At 40.8% G+C, this 27,953-nt stretch overlaps 2 protein-coding genes across 8 annotated transcripts in view; both read right to left on the reverse strand.

Moving 5' to 3' along the window:
• Positions 1-4,583: 4,583 nt before the first annotated feature.
• On the reverse strand, positions 4,584-19,088 carry cab39l (calcium binding protein 39-like). Its single transcript, XM_084713508.1, has 9 exons — positions 18,384-19,088; positions 10,584-10,710; positions 10,044-10,208; positions 9,824-9,942; positions 9,559-9,727; positions 9,056-9,115; positions 6,222-6,287; positions 5,919-6,062; positions 4,584-5,632 (listed from the first exon to the last, which is right to left on the reverse strand). The coding sequence occupies exons 2-9, from the start codon at positions 10,683-10,685 to the stop codon at positions 5,453-5,455; spliced, it is 1,005 nt and encodes a 334-aa protein (XP_084569634.1). The 5' UTR covers positions 10,686-10,710; positions 18,384-19,088; the 3' UTR covers positions 4,584-5,452.
• An 896-nt stretch (positions 19,089-19,984) lies between these two features.
• Positions 19,985-27,953, reverse strand: part of mcf2la (mcf.2 cell line derived transforming sequence-like a) — a 54,278-nt gene continuing 46,309 nt past the window's right edge. For 4 of the 7 annotated variants that reach the window (XM_084713372.1, XM_084713369.1, XM_084713368.1 and 1 more), the window contains 6 exons: positions 27,693-27,785; positions 27,059-27,133; positions 24,722-24,831; positions 24,508-24,620; positions 24,269-24,372; positions 19,985-23,646 (listed from right to left, as the gene is read on the reverse strand). In XM_084713372.1, the coding sequence (XP_084569498.1) occupies positions 23,567-23,646; positions 24,269-24,372; positions 24,508-24,620; positions 24,722-24,831; positions 27,059-27,133; positions 27,693-27,785 (575 nt within the window). In that variant the 3' untranslated portion in view covers positions 19,985-23,566. Of the gene's footprint in view, positions 23,647-24,268; positions 24,373-24,507; positions 24,621-24,721; positions 24,832-25,712; positions 25,867-27,058; positions 27,134-27,692; positions 27,786-27,953 lie in introns of those variants that run through there. The other 3 variants (XM_084713373.1, XM_084713370.1, XR_014769252.1) reach the window with 2 other exon arrangements.

Raw genomic sequence — 27,953 nt, forward strand, 5'->3', positions numbered from 1 at the left:
CCTGTTTATGAATTGTAAGAAATCATAAATTATCTTTCCAAAAGGAGAAGATTTTTACAACCATTAAATTGTGCAAAATGTTAATGGAGTTTGGCAGGCAGTGAAGGGGTAAGAGTTAATACACCATCTACGGTTCTACGGACTGCTGTACTTTCTTTTGCACATGCAGTTTCTACGTGTTGCTCCTTTAAAACACACCAAAGTCACAGAGAAACATAAACAAACCGATCAAGGCAGCGACAGACCAGCAGCCTCTTTGTTCTGTGAGGCAAGACTGCTGTTTTACCAAGAGTCTGGTTGTGTTTCCAATTATAATTCAGTGGTTCTAACTTTTTTTAAGTTGAAAAAAGACACCCTCACCCCACATTTTAAATTTTTTTTTATTAATTATTAACAGTGATAGGAGACGTAACTCATCTGATCTCCTGCTGCTTCTCCAAACTGTCCACCATCATTAACTGATGGAGAGGTGCCTCATCCAACCATGCTTCAAAAAGTCTGAACAATCTGACTTTAAGGCTCAAATCTAAGAAGTGGGAGCCATGTTTTGTTTTGTTTTTTCCTTTAGAACAACTTTCCATCCATCTAATATTTTACTTCTGTTTGTTAAGAAGTCGTCTGTCGGTGGTTGGACAGACAAGAAACAAACTGAAAACCATACAACATGATGACCTCAAAGAGAAACCACTGAGAAGGGACAGTCAGACGGACGGACGGTTGGATGGATGGATGAACAGATGGATGGATGGATGGATGGATGAATGGATGAACAGATGGATGAATGGATGGTCAGTGATGAAAGAGGTAAGAACGCATGTGGATGCTGGACAATTTTAAATGAAGAACGGGAAAGAGGGATACCACAAAAAAATAATATATTTAAATCAGTCGTGTAAACTGGGTTGTAATGTGGAGCTGTTAGTTTTATTTTTTTATCTTCTGTGAGCGGTGAATAGTTTATTTAAATGGTGTGAAGACGTTCATACATCACGTTCTGTCTGGACACAACATGTTTGACTTAAGTTTTAAAGGCTGGGATGATCAGACTCTTCGGTGCAGACAAACATCTGGATTATGGACAGAAGATTTCTGTGACACTGAATATCATCTTCTTAGGACATTAAATCGATCGCAACTGGAAGACTGGAAGACGTTTCGCCTCTCATCCGAGCAGGCTTCATCAGTTCATGCTCATCAGACTAGATTGCTCTAGTCATGCTTTTGTCTAGTCATTGCTCTAGTCACTACTGATGAACAGTAGTTGGAATTCAATTAGGCCGCCTCCAGACCAAGAATGGTTTCACTCCCTATTGTGAGGCCTAAGTGAGCCAACGACAGTCGTTTTGGGGGGGGGGGGATCTCACTCGTTAGTGTTCCATTCTGTTCTAACGATGGTCGTTGGAGGCACCTGGAGCCAGGTGTGGCTGGACTGTGTTGTTGGTTTTAGAGGCTTAATTGTTGAATCTTTTGGGAAGGGATGAAAGGACAGCATTGTAAGAGTCGGATGAGAGGCGAAACGTCTTCCAAGACAATTTTACCAGTCCAGTTGTGATCGATTTAATGCCCTAAGATAACTATGACCTGGATGAATGAGAATATTCACATGAATATCATCAGTTTTTCTAAATCAGACGACCATCAGTCATTTCACAGTCGTAAAAATGAAGCAGCTTTAAGAAGGAAGGACGTTGATCACACGGTTTTACTCTGGTGTCATTATTTTCATGATTCATCCACATCCATGTTCTATATTATTTGTATTTTCCTACATGAGAACTTGTTCTGCTTGTATTGTCTGTTCTCCTGTTTTCTGTTGGTACATTAATACAGTTATTATACAGACAGAGGGAACACTTTATATTAAGGTGCATTTAATAAACAGTCCCTTATAAGATGCTTATTAATATCAATATGTGTTGATTAGAGCATAATAAACATTTTTATATTGCAAGACATTCATAGGAAGTTTAACAATGAAGTAATTGGTGAGTAGTTTCCTTTAAGTGCTTATAAATGTCTTATCTACCAGTTAACATGTTTATTATGCTCTAATTAATGATAATTATCATCTTATAAGGGCTTTCTTTTTACACACACCTTAATATAAAGTGTGTGGACCTTTAAAAAAAAATGTTTTTGTGTTAATAGACAGATTTTACTTTTGTCAAAGCCGACGTGCTGAGATACAAAAATACACACGACATGAAAATAAAGTTGTTAAGAAAATCAGAGGTTTCTTTGTCAGACTGGATGACTAACATTAATAAGTGACAAACACACAGCGTGCATTCTCATCCTTTTATTTGCTGTGAACGTGGTACAATAGCATCGATGTGGAAAATAAAAGTGGCTGCTCTCAGAGAGGGAAGAAGAAATCTGCTGAGAACAAAGTCGCTCGTAGTTTTAGTCGGAAAAAAAAAAACAAAAAACAGGCAAAATCAAAACAGTTTGGCTCAAGTGACGCGTCAGATGTGAAGCTGGTTGGTCCACTTTTGCATCTCATGTTATAATCTGATATAATTCAATATGTCACAGCTTATAACATCAAAAAAAGCTGGTTTTATTTTTCACCTAAAAGACAAAACATTGAGAATATTTTTCTCTTTTTTCTGGAAGCTCACAGGAACCTAATCTTTTTTTTTTTTTTAATTTCTAAGTCAAATAAAAAACCAACCTCAATTTAAAAGAAGCGTTTTAAATTCACTGATTTTGCACATTTTCTGGTCCTTTAACTACACGTGTTTTTCACAGTTACATTTCACCATTAAATCCTGTTACAGGGCGACTCTGGCGTCGCTCTGCTGCGGCTGTGAGTCTGTGGCCGATGACACAGTTTTCAGTTTAATTCACGTGTTGAATCGGCGCTACCATGGCAACAAACTCAAAGTGAAACTGTGACCCCTGGTCCAGCAACCAATCAGCTGCAAAAAAAAAAAAAAAAAAAAGTTTAAATAACTCAAATATAGTGAGTTAAGAGGTTCACTGCTTAATCACAACAAATATGTTCTGTCCAGAGCATATTTTCATTAACATAAGAATTAAGCTCCCCCTAGAAAGATACTGAAAATACAAAAAAAAAAAGAAGATAAAAGAAGGGAAAACGCACCAAACCAAAAAAAAAAAACAAAGGCACCTCTGAATCTTCTCACGTGTTTCTGTTCAACATCAGATCCAAATCAGAGCAAAAACGTTTGTTTACAGTACAGGAAGAAAAAAAAAAAAAAAAAAGAAAAGAAAGGAGTGAAACAGAAACACAAACAGCCATCTTCACATCCGCCTCGCTCTCCTCCTGTTAATGTTCGATGTTATCACTCATGATGGCACTCGGCTTCAGAAAAACAACTGTACACGACAAGAAATGAAACTATATATATATATATATATATATAAAAAAAATACCATCGAGCAGTGTGGAAACAGTGATCAGCTTAAGATTAACAAAAAAAAAAAACACTTGAATCATCATCATCATCATATTATTATTATTTTTATCATACAGAAAGTGCTATCAGCCACCAGCAAAGAGAACCAGTGATCAAAATGATTGAAGCTCGTTGTACCGACAGCAGCCCAATGTCACGAAAGGCCCTTCATTTCAAACTCGTCAAATATTCAAACAGCTACGGGGTTTTTATTGGCAAGTCTCGGTCAACAGAGACTAAAAAAATATTCTCTGTTCTCTGCAGAACCAGGCGTAAAGGAAAAGATTTTATTTTATTTTGTGTTTCAACAGAAAAGTATTTCAGTTTTAGTGCCAGACGTGAGGAAATTAAATTATAAGAGGGTTTTATTTTATTCAGAATTTCAAGAAGAGCTTCAATGTTAAGAATGAAGTCAGAATTTGACTTTATTATTTTTTTTAAAGATTATTTTTGGGGGTTTTGCCTTTATTGTGATAGGACAGCTGAAGGTATGACAGGAAAGGGATTAGAGAGAGGAAGACATGCAGCAGACAAGCTGCAGAGGACTTCAGGATTCTGACTTCATTCTTGAGATTTTTATTTTATTCTTGACATTTCTACTTTGTTTTCAACATTATTTTTGACTTTAATGTCAAGATTTCAATTTTACTTCCAAGATTCTGACTTATTTTCTTGAGATTTCGACTTAATTCTCAAGATTTTAACTTTATACTCAACATTTTGACTTTACTTTTGACATTTAGACTTTTTTTTGATGAGATTTCAACTTTATCCAAAGTTCAAATTAATGGTTGACATCTTTACTTCATTCTCAACATTTCAACTTTATCCTCAAAATTAAAAAAAGTTTTTTCCCTCCTGTCTGGCTCTAATACTCGACCGTGATTCTCAGTCTTACTAAAGTTTATTCACTTAATTCGAACGGCACAGTCGGATGCCTCTAAACCCAGAAACAGATCTCAAGATTAACTTTAAACAGGACTAACTCCAGTCCAACTTTTCCAGGATCACACTGAGAAAATCAAAGAGAGACAAACTTAAAACTCCAGCACGAAACGAGACGTCTGCAGTAACCTGCCAGACATTTTACAGACTTGTAAAGCTAATAATCACAGACAGATCAGTGTTTATACACCGTGTGGTGTGTCGTCGACGCAGCTGCTCCGTCGCTGAACTGGCGATGCTAGAATTTGTTGCCGCTCATGACAGTCAGACAAAAGCAGATTAGACGCTGAGTTCTGCATCACAGATTAGCTTAAAGCTTTTGAGGAAGACGAGACTTGTTCCATCTGGAGGTGAATTCCATGATGCTACGTCGGCATTTTGGGATTGTACTGAAGTCTGATGGAGCTTTTTTAGTTTTGGAGAGAAAAAAAAACTTGAGCAATCATTGGTTTTGGCAGCACAACATGAAAAAGACGTTTGGCTCACAGGAGGCAACTGAGGATTACTGTTGCCATTTGGCTAACAAAGCTTTTAGCAGTGACTGAGAATGTTTCACACTCTGACGGGTATTTCTCTTGACGCAGCTAGAACTAAAAAAAAAGCAGAAATTCTTCATTAGTTTTTTTTTCTGATATGCAGCTACTTCATTTGAACAGTTAGAAATTAACTCGATCACCTGCAACAGATGATGATATTACAAAAAATGGTCTCGTCTGTTTTGTCCGACAGCCTTTGGACCATTTTTGGCCGAAGCTTTTTTCACCGCTGGTTCTCCCAACAGAGCAAATCAGCTGCCTCCAACACCAGGAGTTGTGGCACTACATGCTACAGATGAAAAAAAAAAAAAACAAAAAAAGAAAAGATTTCATGAAAAAAATTTACAAAAGAAAAGATCAGTGATTGAGAACTACTCTTGCACAAGTTTTAAATGAACCAACAAAGAGAAAAAAGACAAATAACGTCTTGAAGATTTTTTTTTTTTAAATAGAATAACCATTATTGTTAATGTGTTTTTTTTCTACTGTACGTCTTCCTATCGATAAAAAGTCGGGGTAGAGGGCGGAGGGGAGGGGAGGGGTGCTTCTCTAGGAGGCCGGTTTCTTCAGATCCCTGATCTGTTTGATTAGGTAGGTCTTCTCATCGTTGAACTGCTCGTCGTCCGTGCGATCCTTCTGGAAGTTGCTCAAGAAGTCGATAAGTTTGGTCTGGTTCTTGAGCAGGATGTCGATGATGGGCTGCGTCTTGTTGGGGTTCGCTACGAAAACCTGCAGACGGAGGGGGGGGGGGGGGGAGGCAGCAGAGAACAGTTTGACTTACGACAGAAACCAACAGAGAGAATTTATCTGCAGACAGAACTAATAAACTGAGTTAGTTTAATGTTCATTGATGTAAACAGAGTTGCATTAATGGAGAAATAAAGTGATAATAAATTTGCGTGTTGTCAGGACAAAATAAGTACTAACTGACTTTCCACAGAACATTTCTTGTATTTCTAAGCGAACAGATCCATTTTTTCATGTTTCATGACACAAGCCCTGTTTTTTTTTTTACCTTGAAGACATGGAAGGCCTCAAACTGGATGTTGGGGCTCTTGTCTCTGAGCAGATTCATCATCAGCTTGAGGTTCTCAGGTTTGCTGATGTAGCGCGTCATCACTGTGAAGTTATGTCTGTCCAATAACAGCTCGCCCAGAAGCTGCAGGACGGACGACACACACAAACGTTTAACATGATTCCCATCTGAAGACGCTTTCTTGCAACATTTACAGCTTCACAGTGAATATCAAGTCACAGTCATATTTTTTTTTTGAGGCTAGCTGTTATGATTAAATGTCAGCGTGAGTCAGACTCTAACCTTTAGAGACTGCCTCTTGGTGACGTAGTTCTCAGAGTGAAGCAGCTTCTCATAGTCTGCAAACACCTGCAGTGACATAACAAACACACCTTATTAAGCATCATGAACAGACTGAGGTGGAATATGAGACGCTGAACATTTCTAGCCACTTGTGTTTTGGACACATTCGAGTCCAAGGAGAGTTAGTCACTTTCAAATGAACACCGCCCAAAAATAACCAAAACTACTTGGATGTGGGCGTCAAAACAAGTTTAAAAAAAGAGGAACTGGATTCTTCCACTTCATCCAAACAAAAAAAAAGACACAAATCTCTGCCAAGAAACTTGTTCAGACAGACTTTTTCTGAAGTTTGTAAACCAGTCCAACCTGCAGAACCTAATCTCAAATTACACAGCTTCCTCGCTGAGCCTGTGAGATTAGATGGACAGAATTCCTTAATCAAAGACGACACTGAACATTTGGAATTGGCTGAATAACAGTAAACAGACTTCGCTGGAATTATGGGGCTGCATCTGCTGCAGCTCTCCAGCCCAACAACAAGTGCTGGAGGTCCTCATCTGACGGCGCCGTCGTGCATCCAAGACATATGGTGATGTTTTCTTAACGGCCACAAGGTGGAGCTGTTCAGCATCAACCAAATAAGGTAAAACCTGCTTCATTCAAAAGCTCTGAGAGGAGATGTCTGATGAAATAACTCAGACTGTTATTTGGTTTTTGAAGGCTGATGGTTAAAAGAAAGCGTGGAAGTCTGTATGAAAGATTAGGTCTGGAAGGTAGAGCCCTGCTCAGATGTTTTGAGGATCCAGGTTTGATATGTGAGTCATCCAGGCCGCTGTCCAAAACAAAGACTCATAAGAAAGGAAGTCCAGGTATCTGTTGGAGCGGCTCATGCTGTTAGACGGTTGCTTGATTTGTTGTGGGTTGAAATCCTTGAATGAGTTATTTGATTTTTGAAAGCTGATGTCCAAAAGAAAGAGTGAAAAGCTCTAAGAAAGTGAGGCTGAGTGTCTCTGACCCAGTAACTCAGGAAGGTGGAGGACTGTTTGGTAGTTTTGAGGATCCAGCTTTGATTCTTTGGTGACGTTTGTCTGACAGAAAGAATGAAAACCTCCAAGAAATAAAATCTAACTGTCTCCTGCTCAGTAGTGCAGTGTGTTAAAGTGCTGTCATGAAGTTTTGAGGTTGTGAGTTCGATCCTTGAATCAGTTTTTGAGTTGAGGCCACTGTCCAAAGCTTTAAAAGATCTAAAGAGTCTCTTTGACATATTAGCTCAGGAAGATATTTTGAAGTCTGTCCCCTTTGGAAAGAGCAAAAAGCTCCAAGAAACAAAAGTCAACTGTCTGATCCAATATCTGAGGATGACAGAGGACTGCTCCGAGGTCTTAGACCTGATCCATGAGTCATCCTTTTCATTCTGAAGGCTGCTGTCTAAAGCAAAGACACAATGGGCTCTAAGAAATTTGCAGTTGTGGGTTCAAACCCTCAGGAGACTCATTCAATTTTGAGTTTTCTCAGGAAGGCAGAGCACTGCTTCGAAGCTTTGAGGATCCAGGTTTGATCTTTGGGTGAATTTTGAGGCCGGTGTCCAACAGAAAGAGTGAAAAGCTCTGAGAAGAAGAGTTCAAACGTCTCTGATCTTGTGGCGCAGTGAGTTAAATGACTGCTCTGAAGTTTTGAGGTTGTGGGTTCGATCCTTGAGATCGTTGTTTGAGTTTTGAAGCTACTGACTAAAGCAAAGACTCATGAGATCTAATAAAGAAACGCCAACCGTCCGAGGAGTTAGCTCACATTATTAGAGCGCTGCTTGGTGGATTTGAGGTCGTAGGTTCAAATCCTCACGTGGGTGAATAACATTTTCAAACTGATGTTAAAAGGTGTAAGAAACAGTTCAAGCACGTCTGGTCCATAAGTTTAGGAAGGTTGAGTACTGATCAGAAGTCTTGAGGATTTTTTAGTAAATTTTTTAGACCTGTGTTCATCGGAAAAAGTCAAATGCTTCAAGAAACAAAAAGAAGCTGTCTGGTCCTGTAGCTCAGGCTGTTAGAGGACTGTGTCGATGTTTTGAGGTCGTGGGTTCGATCCCCATGAGATGCGGGAAATTTTGAAGTCCAACATGCAAAGCGAAGTCATAAAAGCGCCAAGAGAAAAGCTCTAAGTGCGAAGGGGATTTGGTGGCGCGGTGGCGTTGTTGCGTCTGCGAGGACGTGCCAGATCGGTAGTACCTGGTTCGAAACTCACCCGTCACCGGTTCCTGGAGCATCGGTCCCGCTGCAGCGGGACAGGGAGGGGCATGGTCCCCTCCCCGGTTTCCAGAGCGATAAATATAATGGGTTATGCAACAAAGAACTATGAGCAGGTAAAATTTTATTAATGAAAGTGAAGTGAGCGTCCCAAGGCCGAGTGTCATGTTTCCTGATTTGAGTGAAATTTTGAAATTCCTAAAAAAAATGGGAATTCGTGTGGGGTCCCCCCAGCCGAGGTTTTCAATTAACAAATCCCCCCCCCCCCGCCCCCCCCCATCACCCATCGGGGGGTGAGGGTGGGGTGGGGTGGGGGGTGGGGGGGTTGTGGAGGGGGGGGGGGTGAGTGGGATGAGGAGGTGTGGGGGGTGTTGGGGGGTGTGGTGGGCGGCAACCGATGAAAGGGCTCCCTCTACCTGTGGACAAAGAAAACAGCATGGAGCAGAGCTTTATATGGAGACAAGTTGTGACACTGAAAGGTCTTCACACAGAACTAGAACTTAGAACCTGGAACTTTTAGCATATCTGGTTTTACTCCGGTTTAAACATTTAGATCCGGTGTTGTGAAACGTGTGTGTGACTGAAAACACTCACAGCATCATAGTTCTGTTCGAGGTATTCAGCCACGAGCACTTTGTGTCTTGTCAGGAGATCCTGTGAATGAAGACATGACAACAATCAATCTAAACATGAATAAACACGTTTATAGTTTTCTGCAACCCAACATGGCTGCTGGTCACCATTTTTAACATAAAATACCTTTCTGCACTGAAATAAATCAGGTAACACTTGAAAAGTTAATGACAGTTAACAAGTGCAAAGTTAGAGGCATTTTCTCCATGAAGAAACTTTGTTTGAAGAATTTGTTTTATTATTAACTTATTTATTTTAAAATAAGAATCTGTTTGTTTTAAAATGTTTACAAAGTCTAAAAAGAATTTAAAAAACAAACTCTCACTGGGAAATAAACACTTCCTTGTTGATTTTTTGAAAGTAAATTGTTATTTGTCAGGGAAAATCAACAGAAATGAAGAGATGTGATGCACAGAAACGGACTTCAGGTTTTCCTCAGCGTCTTATCGTACAGACTGAGGTACCTTGAAGGTGGCGAAGGCGTCGGAGGCGATGTCGAAGGTGGACATCTCCACGTAGTTGAAGAAACTGTGGAAATGATCCGAGTGGAGGACTATCTTGGCGAGCGGCTCGTGGCGGATGCACTCCCTCAGCATGATGCCACAATTCAACGCTACCTGCGGCGTCTCGTACCTTCAAACAGAGAGACGGAGTGTTTGATTCGCCCGTTTAGCCGCAATTGCGCTGCGTAAAGCGTGTGCAGTGTGTGTGTGTGTGTGTGTGTCTCACCCTTTCAGCAGTATAAAGAGGACCTCTTGATGGGAGCAGAAATATTCGACGGTGGGGCTCCTCGTCCCGATCTGCCTCCTCAGGATGTTGTTAAAGATCTGACACACATCCTTCTTCCCCTGGAAACACACACACACACAAAATCAGACAAACAACAACAGCATCAGTAACCTCCGTCTCGTCTGGAACAGGAACCGTCACGGGACCGTTCTGTCCTCACCTCGAAGTCTATGACCTGCAGGTTTTCTACCAGCAACATCAGCAGGCCGCTGTTGTAGAGCTCCTGGGCGAGCTGAGCCACCGTCTCAGTGTGAGGCTCCTTATCGTTGCTGCCGTACAGAATCTCCTTCATGGACACCAAACACTTGGACACCTCCTCGGACGCCTGGAGAGGAAGAGGGAGGAGGAGGAGGTAAATATGGAGGAAAACAGCAACTGACTTGAGCCTGAACTTGACTTGTGTGGCTAATTTTGTGTGTGTGTGTGTGTGTGTGTGTGTGTGTGTGTGTGTGTGTGTGTGTGTGTGTGTGTGTGTGTGTGTGTGTGTGTGTGTGTAAGAGAGCGTAAAGCGTCTTGACAGTGAAGTGTCAGGAGATGACAGGGCCAGGCTGTTCCATGTTCTCATTTCACAGAGGCCTGTCACCCTTGGGCCCCCGGACACACACACACACACACACACACACACACACACACACACACACACACACACACACACACACACACACACACACACAGAAGAACACACTGTCCTTCTCTATACCTTGTCTGTCTTCTTGTCCTGTTTGACCAGGATGTTCAGGTTTTCCTTCAAGGTCCTGACGATGTCCGCCGGACTCTTGTGGGATTTACCAAACAGCGGCATGATGGACACGCACTCGCCTGGGGACCTGGGAGACACAGCAACACACACGAGACGCATGAAGGAATAATGCAACGGCAGCAGCGGCAACAAAGATCATTTCCATGTTAATACGAGTGGAGTTCCTGAATCAGAGACGCTCGGCTCTGCGTGAACATCTGCCTCCCAACATTTCTGTGACATTTAGGAGCTCGCCAGCTTGTTCGTAATAATGAGATGACAGTGAGTTTTTGAGGACATCAATATTAAACAGTCTGATAATGACATGACAGGATGATCAGGCAAATTTGCAGGAAAGATGCTTTCGACAAAACTGAAAGATCGTGCAGAGAAATGTGTCGTGCTCGGTAACGTTAACGTTTGTTCCTCGTGGTTCTCTCCTGCAACCTGATTCAGGAAATGAATTAAATCACGGATTCATGCTTGATTTTGTCAAGTCGACTCTAAAGTCTGGACTGAAGTGGACACTTCTGCTTTCAGAAGACAGCGTTGTGTCTAAATGTTGCTTCACAGGGTTTCCCGTCCTGCCAAGAACACCACGTTCCTGAAGGAAAATTACACTTACATTGTTCTGCATTTTGGGAAACCGGCCAAAATAACGTTAATGCAAAACCAGAACTATCAGCCTTCAGTCGGTTCCACTTTGACCAATCATGAAGAATCACTGGAATGGAAGATGTTTTAAACTTGACAACTCAACAAAAGGCTGCTGAGAAAGAAGTGTGTGTGTGTGTGTGTGTGTGTGTGTGTGTGTGTGTGTGTGTGTGTGTTAGGATTCCTGTAGCACCTTAGAGACACATTCCTACGTCATCTCCAGTCTACATTAGCGACAGTCGCTTTGACACCAGACTCCTCACACAGTCAAAGTCAAACACATCAGGTCACATTAGTAACTGTCTGCCTTTATGCCGTCAGAAGGTCATGAACTGTTTGGGGATCAACAGGCGTCAGTCGATGTCTGTTACTACAGTGTTGTGTTGCATATAAAATCTACCGTCTCAAACAGGACTGTTGTTGTGCGCCACGTAGAAAATAAGTGTTAAAGTCAAAACGGCGAGGAAAACGATGCGTGACGAATGTCTCGCTGCAAGTCCAGGACTGAGTGAGCGAGCCTTTAAAGGATCCAGGAGGCGGCGGCCGCCTTCACAGTCCTGGGTCAGGAACAGGCAGAGAACTTGTGACTGCTAATCCTCATCTGGGAATGTAAAAGGGCATTACCCTCCCCTCTTAACTCCAACTCCCACCTTCATTCCTCTCTCTCCGTCCACCTCTGCCACCATTTCCTCCTTCCATCCTCTCCATCTGTGCTCGCTGCTCTCCAGCTCGACCTCGAACAGAGCTAGCATCTAAACTCCACCACCTTCTTGTTAAAGCTCGTTCTGCTGCATTTCTAACAGGGTTAAAACCAGCGATGACGGGCCTTCAACTTCCTCTGTGGCTCTACTGTTGCTGAAAGACGCTTCCAGGGTTAAACGGTTGCTTCCTAGTTTCTTAGACCACGCCAATGATGTATGACGTATCCATAACATACGGTGGAACTTCCATGACAAACCTCGACTACACGAGGAATTCATCTCTCTGCAAGCATAAAGTAGCATTCTGTCTTTTACATTTTGCACGTCAAAATCGATTTCACCCACTTACGCCATCGGCAAGTCAAAGTTTTATGCAGATATCTGTTCAGAGAGATTATGGCAGCAGAAGCAGAAGCTCACAGGGCTGCTAGACTCCTGTTATAATCTGGAGGTGTGGCAATTTTTAAATCACTGGAGAACTCTTTAAAGCTCGCAGACGGCCTGAAGGAGTGAGCCATGTCCATACTTATCAAAGCTGTATGTTCCTGTCCAGGAGAGACAACGCCAGAGAAGACGTGTGACAGTAAAGGACCTGTGGGTCTGAGCAGCACAGAGCAGCGGTGTCCTGATTCCCCCAGACAACACTAAAACAAAGCTGTACGCTCTCAAAAATCTAATTAGATGACATCACGAACGGCGACACAATGCCCAAATCTTATCAGCTGGAGATTTCATGAAGTTGTCATAACCACAAGGCGACATAACGAACTTCTAGAAAACGAGCAACAGATCATCTGCTGAGATCTTCTGGAGAACACGAAGCCTGAAGGCAGCTGCAAATTAAATCGTGGTTTCATTGAATCGTGGCAAATAACTGCAAAATGCAACACTTTCACACATTAAGGACGACTCGGATTTTATAACAAAGAAGATGTAAGAGGTTTTTAAACGCCTGCAAAAACAAGAAAACAGCTCAAACTGGAATCACAAGGTTTTCACCTGACAAAGACCCTCGACGCCGACTCACAGGGTTCAACCTTTTAGTTTTGGGCATAAAGAGCTGATTTTAATGATAACGGCCTTCAGCTCTAAAAATACACCGGGTCAAGTTTTTAGTGTCACCGTGGTGTTTTGGTTTTTTTTCTTCATTCATTCTGACACAGACAAAAGCACCGGAGCCAGACTGCTGACTCACATCCAACAAATAAAATCACATGGAACAGAAATACTCCCTCCAACAAGTGCAACAAATACAGCTTCTGTGAAGGTTTATAATGCATTATAGCCACACTAATAAGACAAATGCAATGCATAAGGTTTCATAAAACTTTAGAGATGTTTATAATCAACATATAACGAGGTTTAGAACTTATTATAAGTGTTCAGCAGCATCAATGCTTCATAAACATTTCATAAAGATTAATAATACATTATCAGTCCAGGTAAAACACAATAAGGCGACTCCTGTTTGACTTTGTCACGATGTTACGTCACGTCCACACAACTGCAGCCCTGTCAATATTTGTCAAAGGCTAAACTGGCGACGAGGAAGCAGTTATCAAAACGGCAGACCCAAGATTTCCTGCTCTTTAATCCGATCATGTAACAGACGACCGTGTCAGATAATAATACGTCTAATATTCCCGCTCTGTCACCAGGCCTCGCCGCCGCAGCCGCTCCTGAATGTTCCTGATTATTACAGAACACTTAAAGGGTCCGTTTTAATCATTTAATAACACTTCTTTGGGTCGTGGAAAGCTTAAGCTCTAGGTGACTGTGAAGCCTTCACTTTCACTTGTAGCCAACTTAAGACTGACTAAATGTTATGTAATGGAATTAATGTGGTGCCCACTGGGCTTGAACACACACAGCTCGCTGCTCTGTTCAAGTATAATCCGTCAGAGAAAGGCTCCACGTTTCCCCAAATATTCATTTTCCAGCTGTAATTATGAGACACCAAATGAGCCTTAAATAAAGCAGTAAACGCAACGTTTATCTGCGGTAAAAACTTCATCACAGGTCGGTTAACGATGTTAATGACGTGTGCCGATTGCGTCTGTAGATCAAAGTGAATCAGAAAAGTGTCGTAGTGAAAATGTGACTTAAGTTTTTACAGTGAAAAATATGATCCCACCATAAAAGCCCTGATTTTCGAATGGAGTTTGGTTTAATGGCGTGTTCCCTTCACAGACCAGGCCTGGAGGGTATTTTTAAAGTTAATAATTCACATAAATTGAGCTGACCTACATTCTAATAACCTAATAATAACCTTTGTAAACAGCATAAAGTAAAGGCAAACGGCAGTGAAAATAGAGACGGATAAATCCAGAACTCCAGTTCAACACTGTTCCCTCCTGAACTGCAACGAGATCTGCACTTAAATGATGACTGATAAACAAATGATTGAAAAATCCAGGGCTACAACTAAAGATTATTGATTAATTATCTATTCAAATAGAAGAAAATGGTGAAAACTGTACTAACTGCTTGTTTTTGCCAATTGCCAACAGAAAGAAGACTGTCATCTTTTCTTTTTCTGCTGCCAGGAGACATTCAGAGTAAACTCTCCTGACCGGAGGGCAGATGTTCAGAATGATGAACAGATTCCAGCTGTGAGCAGGTTTCTCTCCCGGATCATCCGTGAGCGCCACCTTTGCCGTGACACTGGGGCTTTAATGTAAAAGCAGACATCTGAAAGAAAAGACAGCGCGGCGCGTCCTGAATAATTCAAGACGTCCTACACAACATGCATTAAGGCCACTCGACTTCCTGTAAAGTTGATTTTGTGAGTGTGTGTGTGTGAGTGTGTGTGTGTGTGAGTGTGTGTGTGTTCCTGAACTGTCCTTTAACCTCCACAGATCAGAGTTTTTTAAACCGACAGCAGATTATTCCTGCACTACTTTAAACCACACGTTTATATTTCATAATGGACTGACAGATATATCGGTGGTATCGGTGTTGTCCGATATGTGCCGATACGATTTTTTCTTTTTTTCTTTTATCCAATCGTTCTTCAGATGTAGAACAAAACTTTGGCATCTTATCAGTCCGTTCTGTCTTCAGGTGTCCTGCCCTCATCAAACAGCACCGCTGCCTTTTGCAGCGTCAGATTACAGTAACACACACTGTAACAAGTATTTACACTCATAGTGGCTGATGACTCCGATGACGAATCAAAGTCATTCCAGCGCGGCGAGATAGTGATCTGTCACACCTACGTGTCACTCTGACAGCAGGAGCTAAAAACAGGTTTGACATCAGCTCGCAGATTTTTCATTCTTGAACCTTTACAGAGAAAATTACAGGATGACGGCTCCCCACATCATCACTCAGGCAATTAACAAGACGCCTTCAGCCACCAGATACCCGCATAAATATTCATCAGATTCAGATTCAAAATGTAAATATCAAATGAAAAGGCCCGGTTCACAATCACCTTGATAACTTTTGTTTCTCAGCCTGCACACGCCTTTGAAACCCGTTAAAGCATCAAGCAACGCTCGCAAATCTGTTTCATGAAGTCACGAAGGCGTTCGAAGGTGTGATGAATGCGCCGCCTTTCAGAGAAGAAGGAAAGGTGGCGGCCTCCGATTCAGCGGCGTTTCTTCTCGACTGTCTGGAACGCAGAGGCAGCCATTCATGATGGAACGTAACACACACGACGGGAACCGAAGCGTTCAGGAAGGAGGAGATTTAACCCCCGAAAAACACTCACTCTTATTCAAGTTCCTTAAAAGTTCCAGCATTTATTTTCAGAACACGTCAGGAACTCATAAAGAAGTTCTAACTAAGAAATTCAACCAACTCAATAAATTAAGTTTCTAAAGAAACATGATCAGCAAATTAGCAGACTTCCCAGCATGCACTGTGTCAGTTAAAACTTCTTCTTTCCTTAAAACTTTAAAGTTAATTTTTACAGTGTGCTGAAACGACAACAAACAGGATGGGATGTATTTCTTACTAAGAAGCTTCTTAATTCAAAGATTCACTTCAATCTAATCAAATTCAAAACCTTTCAGCTCTTTAAAGTCCTGGAAAACACTCCGGTTTGCTTCTTGAAAAGGATTCAGATTTGCTGCTCTTTCTACGCAGCTCCTCGAGAGACAGACGAGGATCTGAGGGTTTGATCACTGCCAAACTACAAAGAGGCGTTTTCTCTTTGCAGGCGTTCACAAGGAGCTCGTCCTCTCCGAGGCAACCCGAGAGGAACGCTCCCCGAAAGGACAAACATCAGAGCATCAGGACCGTTCCTGAGATTGATGATGATGATGTGAGAAATCCCTTCTCCCCAGTATCACTGCGACCTCTGACGCCTGCCTGTGTTTGATGCTGAAGCTCACAGAAACCTCCAGAACAATCTCTCTTCAGTTAAAGCTCTGTGTCACAGTAACCATCACCTGCTGCACGTCTGACTGCACTGAGAAACACAGTCATGGCTGAGTGAGGAAGACGGTTAACGCTGCCAACATCTAAAAAAAACAGCAATCTTTCAAAAGGTAAGAACTTCTTTGCCCTCAGTTCGGTCTTCCAGATCTCTCCTCTTACATCACAGATGGCAGAGTCACTAAATCCACTATATGAGACAAGTTAGGAGACGCAAAGGATGATGCTGTGGCCCTGTCACTCCTCAAAAGAAGAAGAATGAATATCTCATCGTGAAAAGGAGCAAAACAATATCAATATATCAGCCCCTCCAAAACATTGTCAAACGTTATACCAGCTTATAACCACTGAAAGCCTTCATAACATGATGCAGGAGGTGACAGAACATTCATGTAGTTCAACAACAGACTGTCAGACTTTATCAAACAAATGCAGGATCAGCTGAGCTGCCGTGAACACAGACGCTCCGTCAGGTGACTCTGCAGGTCAGAGGGGTTCATGTGGTGAAGCAGCAGTGACAGACAGTTCTGTCCTACCAGGATATGAGAGTCTGCTGTATCTGATTCTGTCTGTCTGCAGGCTGTGTTGAGGCAAAGAAAGGGAGCAAGAGAGTCATAGGAAGTCAGGTAGTTTTGCTTTCAAAATAAAAGCTGAGCAACTGAGGAACACCCTTAAATACTGACTGACCAACCCCTCAAAAAACAAGGATTTTTATTTGATGTTCAGTATCATAAAAGACTAGAAAAGACTATTTAAACCTGAGAATATTTTGATCTGAGAAACTGCTTTTTGCTCATTAAAAAGCCTTAAAAGTTTTCAAAATGATCGCAACTAAAATTTCTATTGCTCTCCTGATGGATTAACTGACAGATCACCTGAGATCTACAGACATAAAATATTAATTCACTTCAGAATGAATTCTGTCCTCCCAGATAAACTTACAAAATCAACATGCTGAAACACTTCAGTGAAGTAATGGTAAAACTAACAGACTTATAAGTATTAAAAATATTATTATAACTGCAATATTACCAATATTATCAGTCCAATATTACCCTGTCACAGCTATATTAGTCTATATCTGTGTTGGCATATATATATATATATATAATATGATATGCAATATAGTTTTTAAACAGAACATAATGCATTTTATGTATATTTGATCGTTTGTCTACTTTCAAGTTTAATATATATATTTTTATTTGTGTTTTTACTGTTTACTGTTTCAGTGCCCTGATGTATATCAAAGTATATGAGTCAATATAAAGACTGAGATTTATTTATTTTTTTTTTACTCCTTCTAATATTGGTATCAGACCCAAAAATATTATTAAATATTCGCAAAAGCAAATTCCTTATACAGCAGCACTTTATGATATTAACTTGATAATTTTCTTAAAACATTAATTAATTATCGGTTAATTAACGTTATGGAGATTTAATAAAATAATGTAATAGATTAATGAGCTATCACAGTACTTTCAGCTCAACGTGTACCAGACTGGTTTTATTTTGAAATGGGCGACCGGAAGTTGCATTGTTGTCATTCTGGCCGGCCTGACGCCGATCGTCTAAAGTAACATAGCAAGAAAAAACAAAAACAAAAAACCATCAGTGTATTAGTGCTGCTGAAGAATCAAAGACCCCGTGAACGACAGTGTTGAGAGGAATAAGAGCTTATAACGCAGACGGCAGTGAATAAGACATAAGGCCGCATAAACAGTCCCAGACAATGTGATTTAACAAGGCTACACCCCTCTCTCTCCCCCTCTCTCTCTCTCTCTCTCGCCTCCGGGCTAAACTCCCTTGTTGTTTGACAGATTTCCAAAGCTAATCACAGTTTGTCTGCATCATCACAGAAACTGCTGCTGAAAAGGACATCAGGCAGGTCTCATTTCTCAACACGTTTCTGTCTGTCAACCCAGAATCAAGTTACACAGACTGTCAAGGGCAAAAACAATTCACCATTAACAGAACTACAAGCTACTGCTCTATCGACAGTGTCAGCTAGAAATGATACCTTCAGTGGGAAGATGTTTGGTGGGGTGTCTTTAGATGTCTTCACCGCTCCTGTCCCGGTTCACAGCCTCCCTGACAGGCTTCTGTGGTCACGCCAGGGCTGTTTGTCAGCAGCAAAGTCCGCTAAAAATGTGTGCGATACAATTTAAAATGTGTGGAATCTGTTAAGAAGGCAGAGCTGAATTCCATCTGGTCGCTTTCCAGTCGGCTGTCAAGCTCGCGCAAACAAAACTCAATGGTTTCCGGTGAGGACTTCCACAATACAACCGAAGCGAACTTTCAACCGTTCGCGATAATGGAAGAATAAGAGGAAGCGAAGCTGAAATTCAAACTTAAATAGCGTCTACTAATTTACATACTACATGTATTTATTAATTAAACCAATAATAAGCCTAGTCTCACACTAATGCGCTGTCACACAGACAAATTTGCCTTATTTCGTAAATAACGTCACTTCCTGTAGCAGTCTGTTTTCCGTTTGCTAGCTTGACGCATCTGTATCTTTCCAGCCGCGGCTGAGTCTCGTTCACATCCTCGCATAACCGCCTTGCCCCGTGTTTTACAATATAATCCGCCGTTCATACGAGCAAAAGCACAATTTAATTCATCTAATTAAAATTTTATATATCACGTGACACGATATTTTCTGTCCTCTACGAATGAGAGGAGAAAATAAAGTAGAAAGGAGACTGAAGGTCGGATAGTGCACATATTGGAACGAACCCCGGGCCAAATTATGACAGTCAAAGCTCATTGGAAGTTCGATACCACGTGGTTGAAATTACACTTCCGGATAAAAAATACATAATTCATAACACTCGGATTTTATCAATTTTTTATTCGTGTTTTTTTTTTATGTTGAGGCAAATTATGAAACCAGTAAATAATAAAATAATAAAAATAAAAAAGGCTTTATTTTATCATAGAATGTGATGGTTAAATGGGTAGTGTGTTGCGATAAAATAAAATTATTCTATTTTATTTTATATTAAGTTAAAATTAATAAATTTTTATTTGAACACATTTTTAAACTAGTAAAATAAATAAATAAATAAATAAATAAATAAATAAATACTTTTTTGTTCCATAAGCCGACACACAGAGGTCACACTGGTCCAATTGAGAGTTCTGCCAGTTAACTAACATAAAAAACTGACACTGAAATAAAATAAACTTAAAATAAAAATGTATCCATGTGTTTTTAATGATGACATCAAATTATTAAACTGGTAAATACTGATAAACTAATGGGATACAAAAAAAATCTTAATTATAGAATGTGATGGTTAAATGGTAAACAAAATAACACAAAATTAGATTAAATTCATTCAATTAAAATTCAATTAAAATTATCATTATGTCAAATACAAATTTTTAAGCTAGTCAAAAAAAAGATAACTAATAATCATAATTGATCATCATAATAATAAAATAATAAAGACTTTTTGGTTAAATGTGTTTCAAAATCCTACACATGGCTCATGACTCATCCAATCAAGAGTGTTGCTCATCAAAACTGAGAATAGAATAAAATAAAATAAAATAAAATAAAATAAATTAAAATAGAAACCAGCTTCAATTCCACAAAAAGACAAAATCCCATAGAGGAAACCATCTCAGACTTTATTAAAGCTGCTTTTAATTTTACATACAATTCAGAATTACATATTTACAAATATACACAGATATGTCTCATTATAATATCTTCATATCAACACCATACTCAGTAGATACAATAAGAAAATAAAGACAGTGGTCGCTGCAATGTGCTGCATAAAAAGAAACTAAAAAAAATAGAACCCTTCTCGTCTCTCCGGCCTCCGAGTCAAAAGTACAAATGATTCAATAAGCTTTTATTGTATGATCATGATAAAACACTGACAAGTTTAGTGCCCGCGTCAGCTTTCATTGAGAGGGCAGAAAATAAACTCTCACAAAATACAACAGTGCCTGGTAAAAATACTTTTTACATGAGAGCTTAATGAAGAACATGCCACAGAGAGTGATGATACAGAGAGACACGGAGACTCACAAAAACCATGATCCTCTTCACAATGGACATGCTCTCGAGGAAAACAATGTGAGGTATAGAGGACACGTCTGTACAAGCGTAACATACATTTCTCAGCCTTACACGGATCAACACGTACTGTAATGCCAGCCACAGTTTTCTCTCTTCAGCTCACAGTTTGACACACAGAGGCCTGGAAACTTCCTTTTTCTGGAAGAGAATCTTTCCTATCACGGGGAGGACATGCTTTTAGTGATTTGAGAAAAAAAAAAAAAGAAAAGAAAAAGGAAATTAGGGATGAATCTAACAAAAATATGTGGACAAATATAACCCTTTCTGAGTAATAAACTGGTGGGGCTGGTTTTAGTGTAACAGCATGCTGCACTTTGTGTTTTTTCTGCTTAATCGCACATTCAACATTAAAGACGGAAAAAGGAAGAGATTGTTTTACAGTGCGCCTCGTGGATACAGTAGAAATCTTGAGATATAAAAAACATGTTCACCCTTAAAAAAACAAGGTGTCATTCAGTGTTCAGAATAGCACAGGTTCCTTGTGTGTGTGTGTGTGTGTGTGTGTGTGTGTGTGTAAAGCAGCTGGTTGTCATATCTTCATTTCCACTCCAGGGCCAACTAAGGCGTGTCTTACTCACCACCCCTGCTGCGCGTTTCACACCAAAACTCAGACTTTTGTCATATTTCTTGCACCCTCAATACATTACTCAGCTACATCGTGGTGTCAAGTAAACAAATATTGCTCTCGGGCTGGCGGTTCAAGCGTGTCGAGAAGGTCCGGGCCACCCCGGTTAGTCCTGCTCGTACAGATGTGGCTGCTGTCACATGCCTGAGCGGGGCTGGGAGCACTGGGAGGGGACAAAGCCTGCTTTTGTTGCTGCAGCAGTGCAGACCGAAGATAGGTGAGCACGGCGGCCATGATACAAAAACTGGATTTATGTGCAGAGTGTTGAGATCTGTGGCTTCTTAAGTGGGGTTGTATGAGGTATTTATCTGTAGTAAGTGTATTACCTGCAGTGGATGGCTTTCGACACGCCCCCTAAAAAAAATACTATATTTAGAATATTTTTTCCTGCTTTACCTTTCCATTATTATTATTATTATATTATTATATAAGCCAAATATCGCTCTCTTCAAACCAACCAAACTCCATTGATAAAATCTGTAATTTTCCCTTGCAGATCTCATGAGTTGCTGATCTAATTCTGCTGTGATTAGTTTGTTTGTTTGTGCCATCGTGTGACTTCAGAGTATTAAAATCTTAGTTCAGATTCACCAAAGTCAACCAATGTCAAAACAAACTAACAGATCGAGGCGGCAGTAGACCAGCAACTCCTGTGTTCTGTGAGGTAAAATTACCAATTTCGCCTATGGAGTTTGGTTGGTTTGGAGAAAGACAGATTTGACTTAAATACCTGCGGTTTCCAGTCGGAAAAGGCTGTCAGAGGGTTATGTAATGCAGTAAAAATATTCTAAATAATATTCTAAAAAATACTGCATACATTTAAAATTATATTTGTTTTATTAGGTGGTAAAAAAAACCCACATTGCTGACCGTATCCACAGCAGTCTGTACAGAGTTTAACTAATACACTGACTATAGATAAGAACCTCATTCAACCACTCTTTAAAAACTCCAAACTATCCCTTTAAACTGGCAGTTCTGGAACCCTTGAAGGCCGCAGAGGGCTCCTGGGTAAAATGCAAGTTAGCAATAAACCTGACATGCAAAGAATCCAGCAGACAAATGCTGCATTAATGTCTGTTCTACAATCTCCACACACATCTCTGTGGGGGTTTGTGACATTTCTGAAGCACACACACACACATGCGTGAATGCACACACACACGCACACACACACACAAAGACATACACTATAGTCGACACAAGCAGGTATGCGGTCACACCTGCCTGCCCACGTAACTTCTTGGGCTTCCTGAGAGGTAAATCCAGAGCAGTTCAGAGGCGAGTTACACAAACAATCACTCTTGGAAAAAGAAAAAAGGAAAAAAAAAAAAGAGGTTGAGAAGTTGTTCCAAGCTGCCGCTCTCTGTGAAAGTTGGAGAAGTGCAAGACATGTGACCACCAGGTAGCGCTGTTGGTGACATTCACCTGGTGACACATTAGATTCTGTTTTAATTTGTAGTTTGTAGGAGGATTAAAAGCAGGGTTAAAGGAGGATTACAGCATTCTTGAATGGGGCGACATGAGAAACCAACTACTTCCTACTTCGGTTACAGACTTACAGTGTGACGCCCTGAACGTTTGACCTGCTCAACGATGCTCCAAGACGCGCTGAAGGAATTTTTCGTTGCAGCCAGCTGCCAGTTTTCACAGTGTACGATTAAAGTCTGACGCTAAAGCCGATGGAATATGTGAAATGTCGGTCTCGCAGATGTTTCGCACAAGAATCTGTCGCCATGCTGTTAGAAGCTGCTGACGGCTCACATTTAGTGCAGATTTGATTTAAATTTTTCTGCTTTGATGCTACATAATCAAGAGGGTTTAAGTTTTTACACTGAAAACAAAAAAGTTGAGAAAATATTCAAGTTTTTCTTCTCTTTAAAGAGGAAAAGGAAATCATCTAAACAAAAGTTTACATGTTTGGAAACCATTTTTTAGAGTTTGAATCAAAACCAAACTCAAAAATTTAGGGAGGAGAGTTTTCTTAACTTTTTTGTTTTACAGTGTAGACTGAAGACTTTTAGCTTTTCAGTTATTTTTACAGTGGACCTGACAGGAAGTGATGCATCACATGACTGTAACATGTATTTTGAGGAATTATTTTTCCCTCATATTTCAGTAATCTTAATTTTCTGTGTGGAATAAACCACAAAACACCTCAAATTCTACCAACATGCTGATTATAACAAAGGTAGAAACTATATAAAAATAAGTTGCTGAGAAGAAATTAGCTATTTTTCAGTTGCGATTAGACTGTCAGGGGACTGTAATACTGTGAATAAAATAAAAAAAGTGTGTGTAATATCTGCTGATACAATGATGGCTTTGGTTTCTGGTTGGATCTGACGAGCTGCGAGGCGGATGTCAGTCTGTGTGATGAAAGAACATCCCGTCAGGCTCAGCTTCAGGTTTCTGTAATTCCACCTGGACGTGGTTTTAGGATGAAAAAGGGATGACAGCGATGATGGCAGGCAGGTCAGGGTTTGATGTCAGAGTAGCTGGTGTAGGTCTCGCTGCAGCTGGAGGAAGTGCTGAGGTTCCCCGAGACGCTGCCATCTGCAGGACAAACACACAAATAACAACAAATCCTCAGCTCTGTCTGAATAAACTGGCTATTTGCAATATAATGTTATATTTAAACATTAATAAAGAAGTTCAGAGCAGTGCATCTTTCTCAGGAGAACCATCTTTGACCAGCTCATAGAACAAATTATACAAAATAAGAGTGGAAAATATGATCTATCTGACTAAAAACCAGTGTTCTTCTTCTATAAACTCCACATGCCTGGAAAAATAAAGCAGCTCCAGACTGAGAGAATAATTATGAGGACACAAATTTGACAGAACATTTCCGGATTGGTAATTACATAACTGTGGGCATTTAAACGGAGGGGTTTAAAGGTACCCTTTGGAGTTTTTAGAGTGATTTCACACCTCTAGTTTGGTCAATTTTGTCCAAAACAAAAGAAAACCTTTTACTAACCGATCAACGCGAATAAACATAAACTTACACACACAGTTTTGGCGACTGTCATCCTGCATCATCAGAAATCTCGTGATTAGAAATCTAAAATTGTTGTGTAGACGTGTTACCATGGTTACCAAATGATTTGCGTGAATAAATCATAAACGGCTGCACAGATTTCTCGGTCGGCAGATGGTGTATGTGGATAAATACCTGAGCTGCTGAGTGACTGGGATGATTTGGACTCTGAGATGAGACTGAGGAGGTTTGCAGCTGCCACCCAGCCTTCTTTACTGCTGCGGAGGTTCTTCACAAACCTGCAGAGGGTCGAACAAACGCGACTTCAGCCAACAATGTAAATATCTACAAAGCAACTTGACCTGCAATAATCAAACTGTTACAAAGGTCTGCATAAATCTGAATTTTGTTTCTTTTGACTGAGATGTTTTTACCACTGTCCCTCCTCTCCTTCTCTGATTAGCTGGACCATGTCTCCGCTCTTGACAGACAGCTCCTGAGGTCCCGCCTTCTCGCAGTCTGCCACCACCGTATACTTTCCTGGAGCCTGAAGGGTCAAAAGGTCACCAGAGGCAGTCGGTGAGAGGTCAAAGGAGTCAGAGGGCACTGACTGGGAAACCATAAAGTGAAGATAAAAAAAAAACTCACCAGCTTCTTTCCTACTTCGTCCTCGGGGTCAGAGTTCATGGGGTCCTCGCCGCTGGAGTACCCATCGTTCTCCTCTGAGGCGTCCACCGAGAGAGACGCTTTGTTCCAGCCTGTGGGCGAGCAGAGAGAAGAGAGGAGAGAAGTGAGGACGGACACAGGGGAGGACATTTAGAGGAAAAGGAGAGGTGGACTCACACACACACACACACACACACAGTCCATGTGGCATTAAAATGCTTGCTGGGTCACTATTTATATATTTACAACAAAAGTAACTTCAGAGTACAGAAGGTCATTTCAACTAAAGTGATGAAAAAAGCTGTTCTTGTAAGGAGTTAGACATTATTTTGAGATGCTAACTTAATATTCTGAAGTTTCTCACTAAAATGACTTACAGGATCAGAAATGGTCTTATATTAGTTATCAGATAGTAGAGATGGTAGAGATCTCTATGGTTGGAATATAAGAGACACAAGTCAGAATTAGCAGGCAAAGAAGTGACGCGTTTGTCAATGTGGATTTTTCTCCAGGAGCAAACTTAATACCACCTGGAAAGAGAGCCGCAGTCACTCATAAATCTCCTACAAGGAGCAGAAAACATCAACATCTGAACTGTCTGACAAATCAATACATTTACACACACACACACTCAAACACACCAAACTCCTCCAAAACACCCAGAAATAATCAGTGGAGACAGCAGACAGATCCCAGTAAAACACATAATCAAGGATCCCTGATCAGAGAACAGAGGCTTGAATCATCTGGATCCTCCGTTGGTGTTGAAATGGTGCATTCACTGTCTCTCATAACCACTGACCCAAAACACCCGACAGCAGAAGAAGAAGAGAGAATGATTGATTTGAGGTAGAGTATGCACCTCGCAAAAATAATTTAGCCAAGAACTGAGACTTAAAATCTTATATTTGCAAGAGAAAAGACTCAATCCGAGGCTAAATGGAAGGAAAGTGGACGCTCTGCTACACTTTACCTCTCAATAAAAATCAATCATGAGCACCACAAACCACAGCACACACCCACAGTGGCTGATCCTCAGAGCGGCTCTGTACCTCGCCGCTTGCTCTGTAACAGACTAGAGGTACTCATCCATTTGACTCTGCTCAGAGAGACATGGGGAGCCGGCTCTGGACAAGGAGAGACAGCCGGCAGATCAGTGAGACAGATGAACTAGTCCTGTAGTAGCAGCAGGGTTAGCAAGGTCAATGTAAAAGCACTGTGTCCTTAATGTGAACATTTTTCTGACAGCCCATTATCTCAAAAACAAACGCCTGCAGCTGATAGTTCGGCGCTGTCCATGGTGCTGAATCAACGGGGGTTCTGACCCTAAACACATTATCTTTCTGGCCTTACAACAAAAAACTTTTCAACAAATTTTACTTTTAGAGACAAATTTCCAAGGTCGGAATAAAATTGTGTGAGTTTTGCCTCAGTTGGAGCGTAGTTTAGAGTTAGGGTTAGCAACTTATAGTACATAAATAATTCATCCAGTTAGTGTTTGCCAAAGAAAATGGACACAACATTAACACAACTTCTTGGGAAATATGTTTATTAATCCTTGCTGAGAGTTAAATCATTAAATAGTTTGGTTTGTTCAGGTAAATTCTGGGTAGATTCAGGCATGGATAGTGTGATAAGAATATCAGGCAGAGTAGAGCAGGTCATGACTTCACCATCCTGGGGAAACTTTGGACAAAGTTAGCTCTTTAATTATATTAACAGCCTTTATGCTAAGCTAACCTAACTCTCAGCAAGAATGCAAATCAGCATATTTCCTAAAATATCAACAAGACAGTCATGGTGATGATCGTGATGATTATGACCTGTGAAACCTGTGAAAAAAAATGCTGTCATGCACACGAGAGAAAGATATACACATCACAGAGGATCTGCATGTCCAAGAAAGCCAAAAAAGAGACTTTCTGGAGACATTTCATTGGTCTAAATGTGAGCAAATTGAATGCAGATTGTACTGGGTTGGCAAACTGGACAAAGGAAATATATCATGTTGAAAAAACAAGTGAGTTTAGGACATTTTAATGCTGTTTAAGCCCTTGAAATAATGGTTTTGAAGACTTTCAGGACCTGCAGATAGTCTGTGAGACCACAACACATTTCTCTTCTCACACATACGTCAGGTGAAGACGTACGAAGAACAGCTTCTATTCCTGGATTAATGTTTGGAATAAACATCTACATAAAGTGGTTTGGTATCAAATCTACGTTATAAAAACACAAGGCGACTGGAGTGGTGAGGGATGGGACGATGAACGATGGCGTCTAGAATTAGATGACCCCTATTATGGGACGTCAATATACCTTTGAACCCAAACGGTGTGGGGTCACTCTTGACCAAGTGGCGTTTGTTGCCGTGCTCGGGGCTCAGGGCCGAGCCTGGCCACACGGGGAGAGAAAGGGTAAAGAAGAGGAAGAAGAAGAGGAGAAAAGTGAGACGGCCTCAGTGAAGCAAGACTTTAAATATTAAATACATTAATTATTTAAATCAGTGAGAAGCTTATGTAACTAATGTGACCTCCAGTCTTTGATCATTAGGAAATAAAAACACACAATTTACCCTGAATAATGTGTGAGTTTAATCCTGATTCAGCCTTGAATATAAGTGGAGAAGGCATTAAGTGATGGACGGACAGTAAATCTTTGCCTCGCTGTTGAAGGTCTGGTGTGATGTTGGTGGGAAACTACAGCAGCGGCAGTGTTTGACTTTCACCACCAGGTGGCAGAGTGTGCGCAGAATAAACACCAGGATGAGTTCAGCTCACAGGGAAAACCAGATTTACTGCATCAGGCTGTAAATCAGCTTAGACAGGAGGCAATAACTGACCTTAAACACTGGACATACTGCAGTTTAATTTACATGTCCGTGCTGTATTTAATGTTGAATAAATAATGTGTTATGTCATCTTTCACACATCCTCTGCTCTGCTAATGTTACCTTTGGGACTCTTGAGATTGCTGAAGCCCTGCAAAGTAAAACGCTTTTTAGCCACTGAAGACCTGTCAGCGGTCGGACTGGTCACCGGCTCATCTGGAAACGATGGTTTGAAATGGAGAGCGGGAGGAAAAGAAAAAGAGCGTGAAATAAACGTAGGCCCGTACAGAAAAGTAAAGAGGGAGAAAGACAGAGAGAGGAACCGTGGCGATGAAGGCGATGAAGAAAAGCAGAGTTCAGTAGGAGCAGAGATAAAACTTTTCT

Source organism: Lutjanus erythropterus, chromosome 24 (assembly GCF_056507025.1).
Source record: "Lutjanus erythropterus isolate fLutEry1 chromosome 24, fLutEry1.hap2, whole genome shotgun sequence".
NCBI classification, from domain to species: domain Eukaryota; kingdom Metazoa; phylum Chordata; class Actinopteri; order Lutjaniformes; family Lutjanidae; genus Lutjanus; species Lutjanus erythropterus.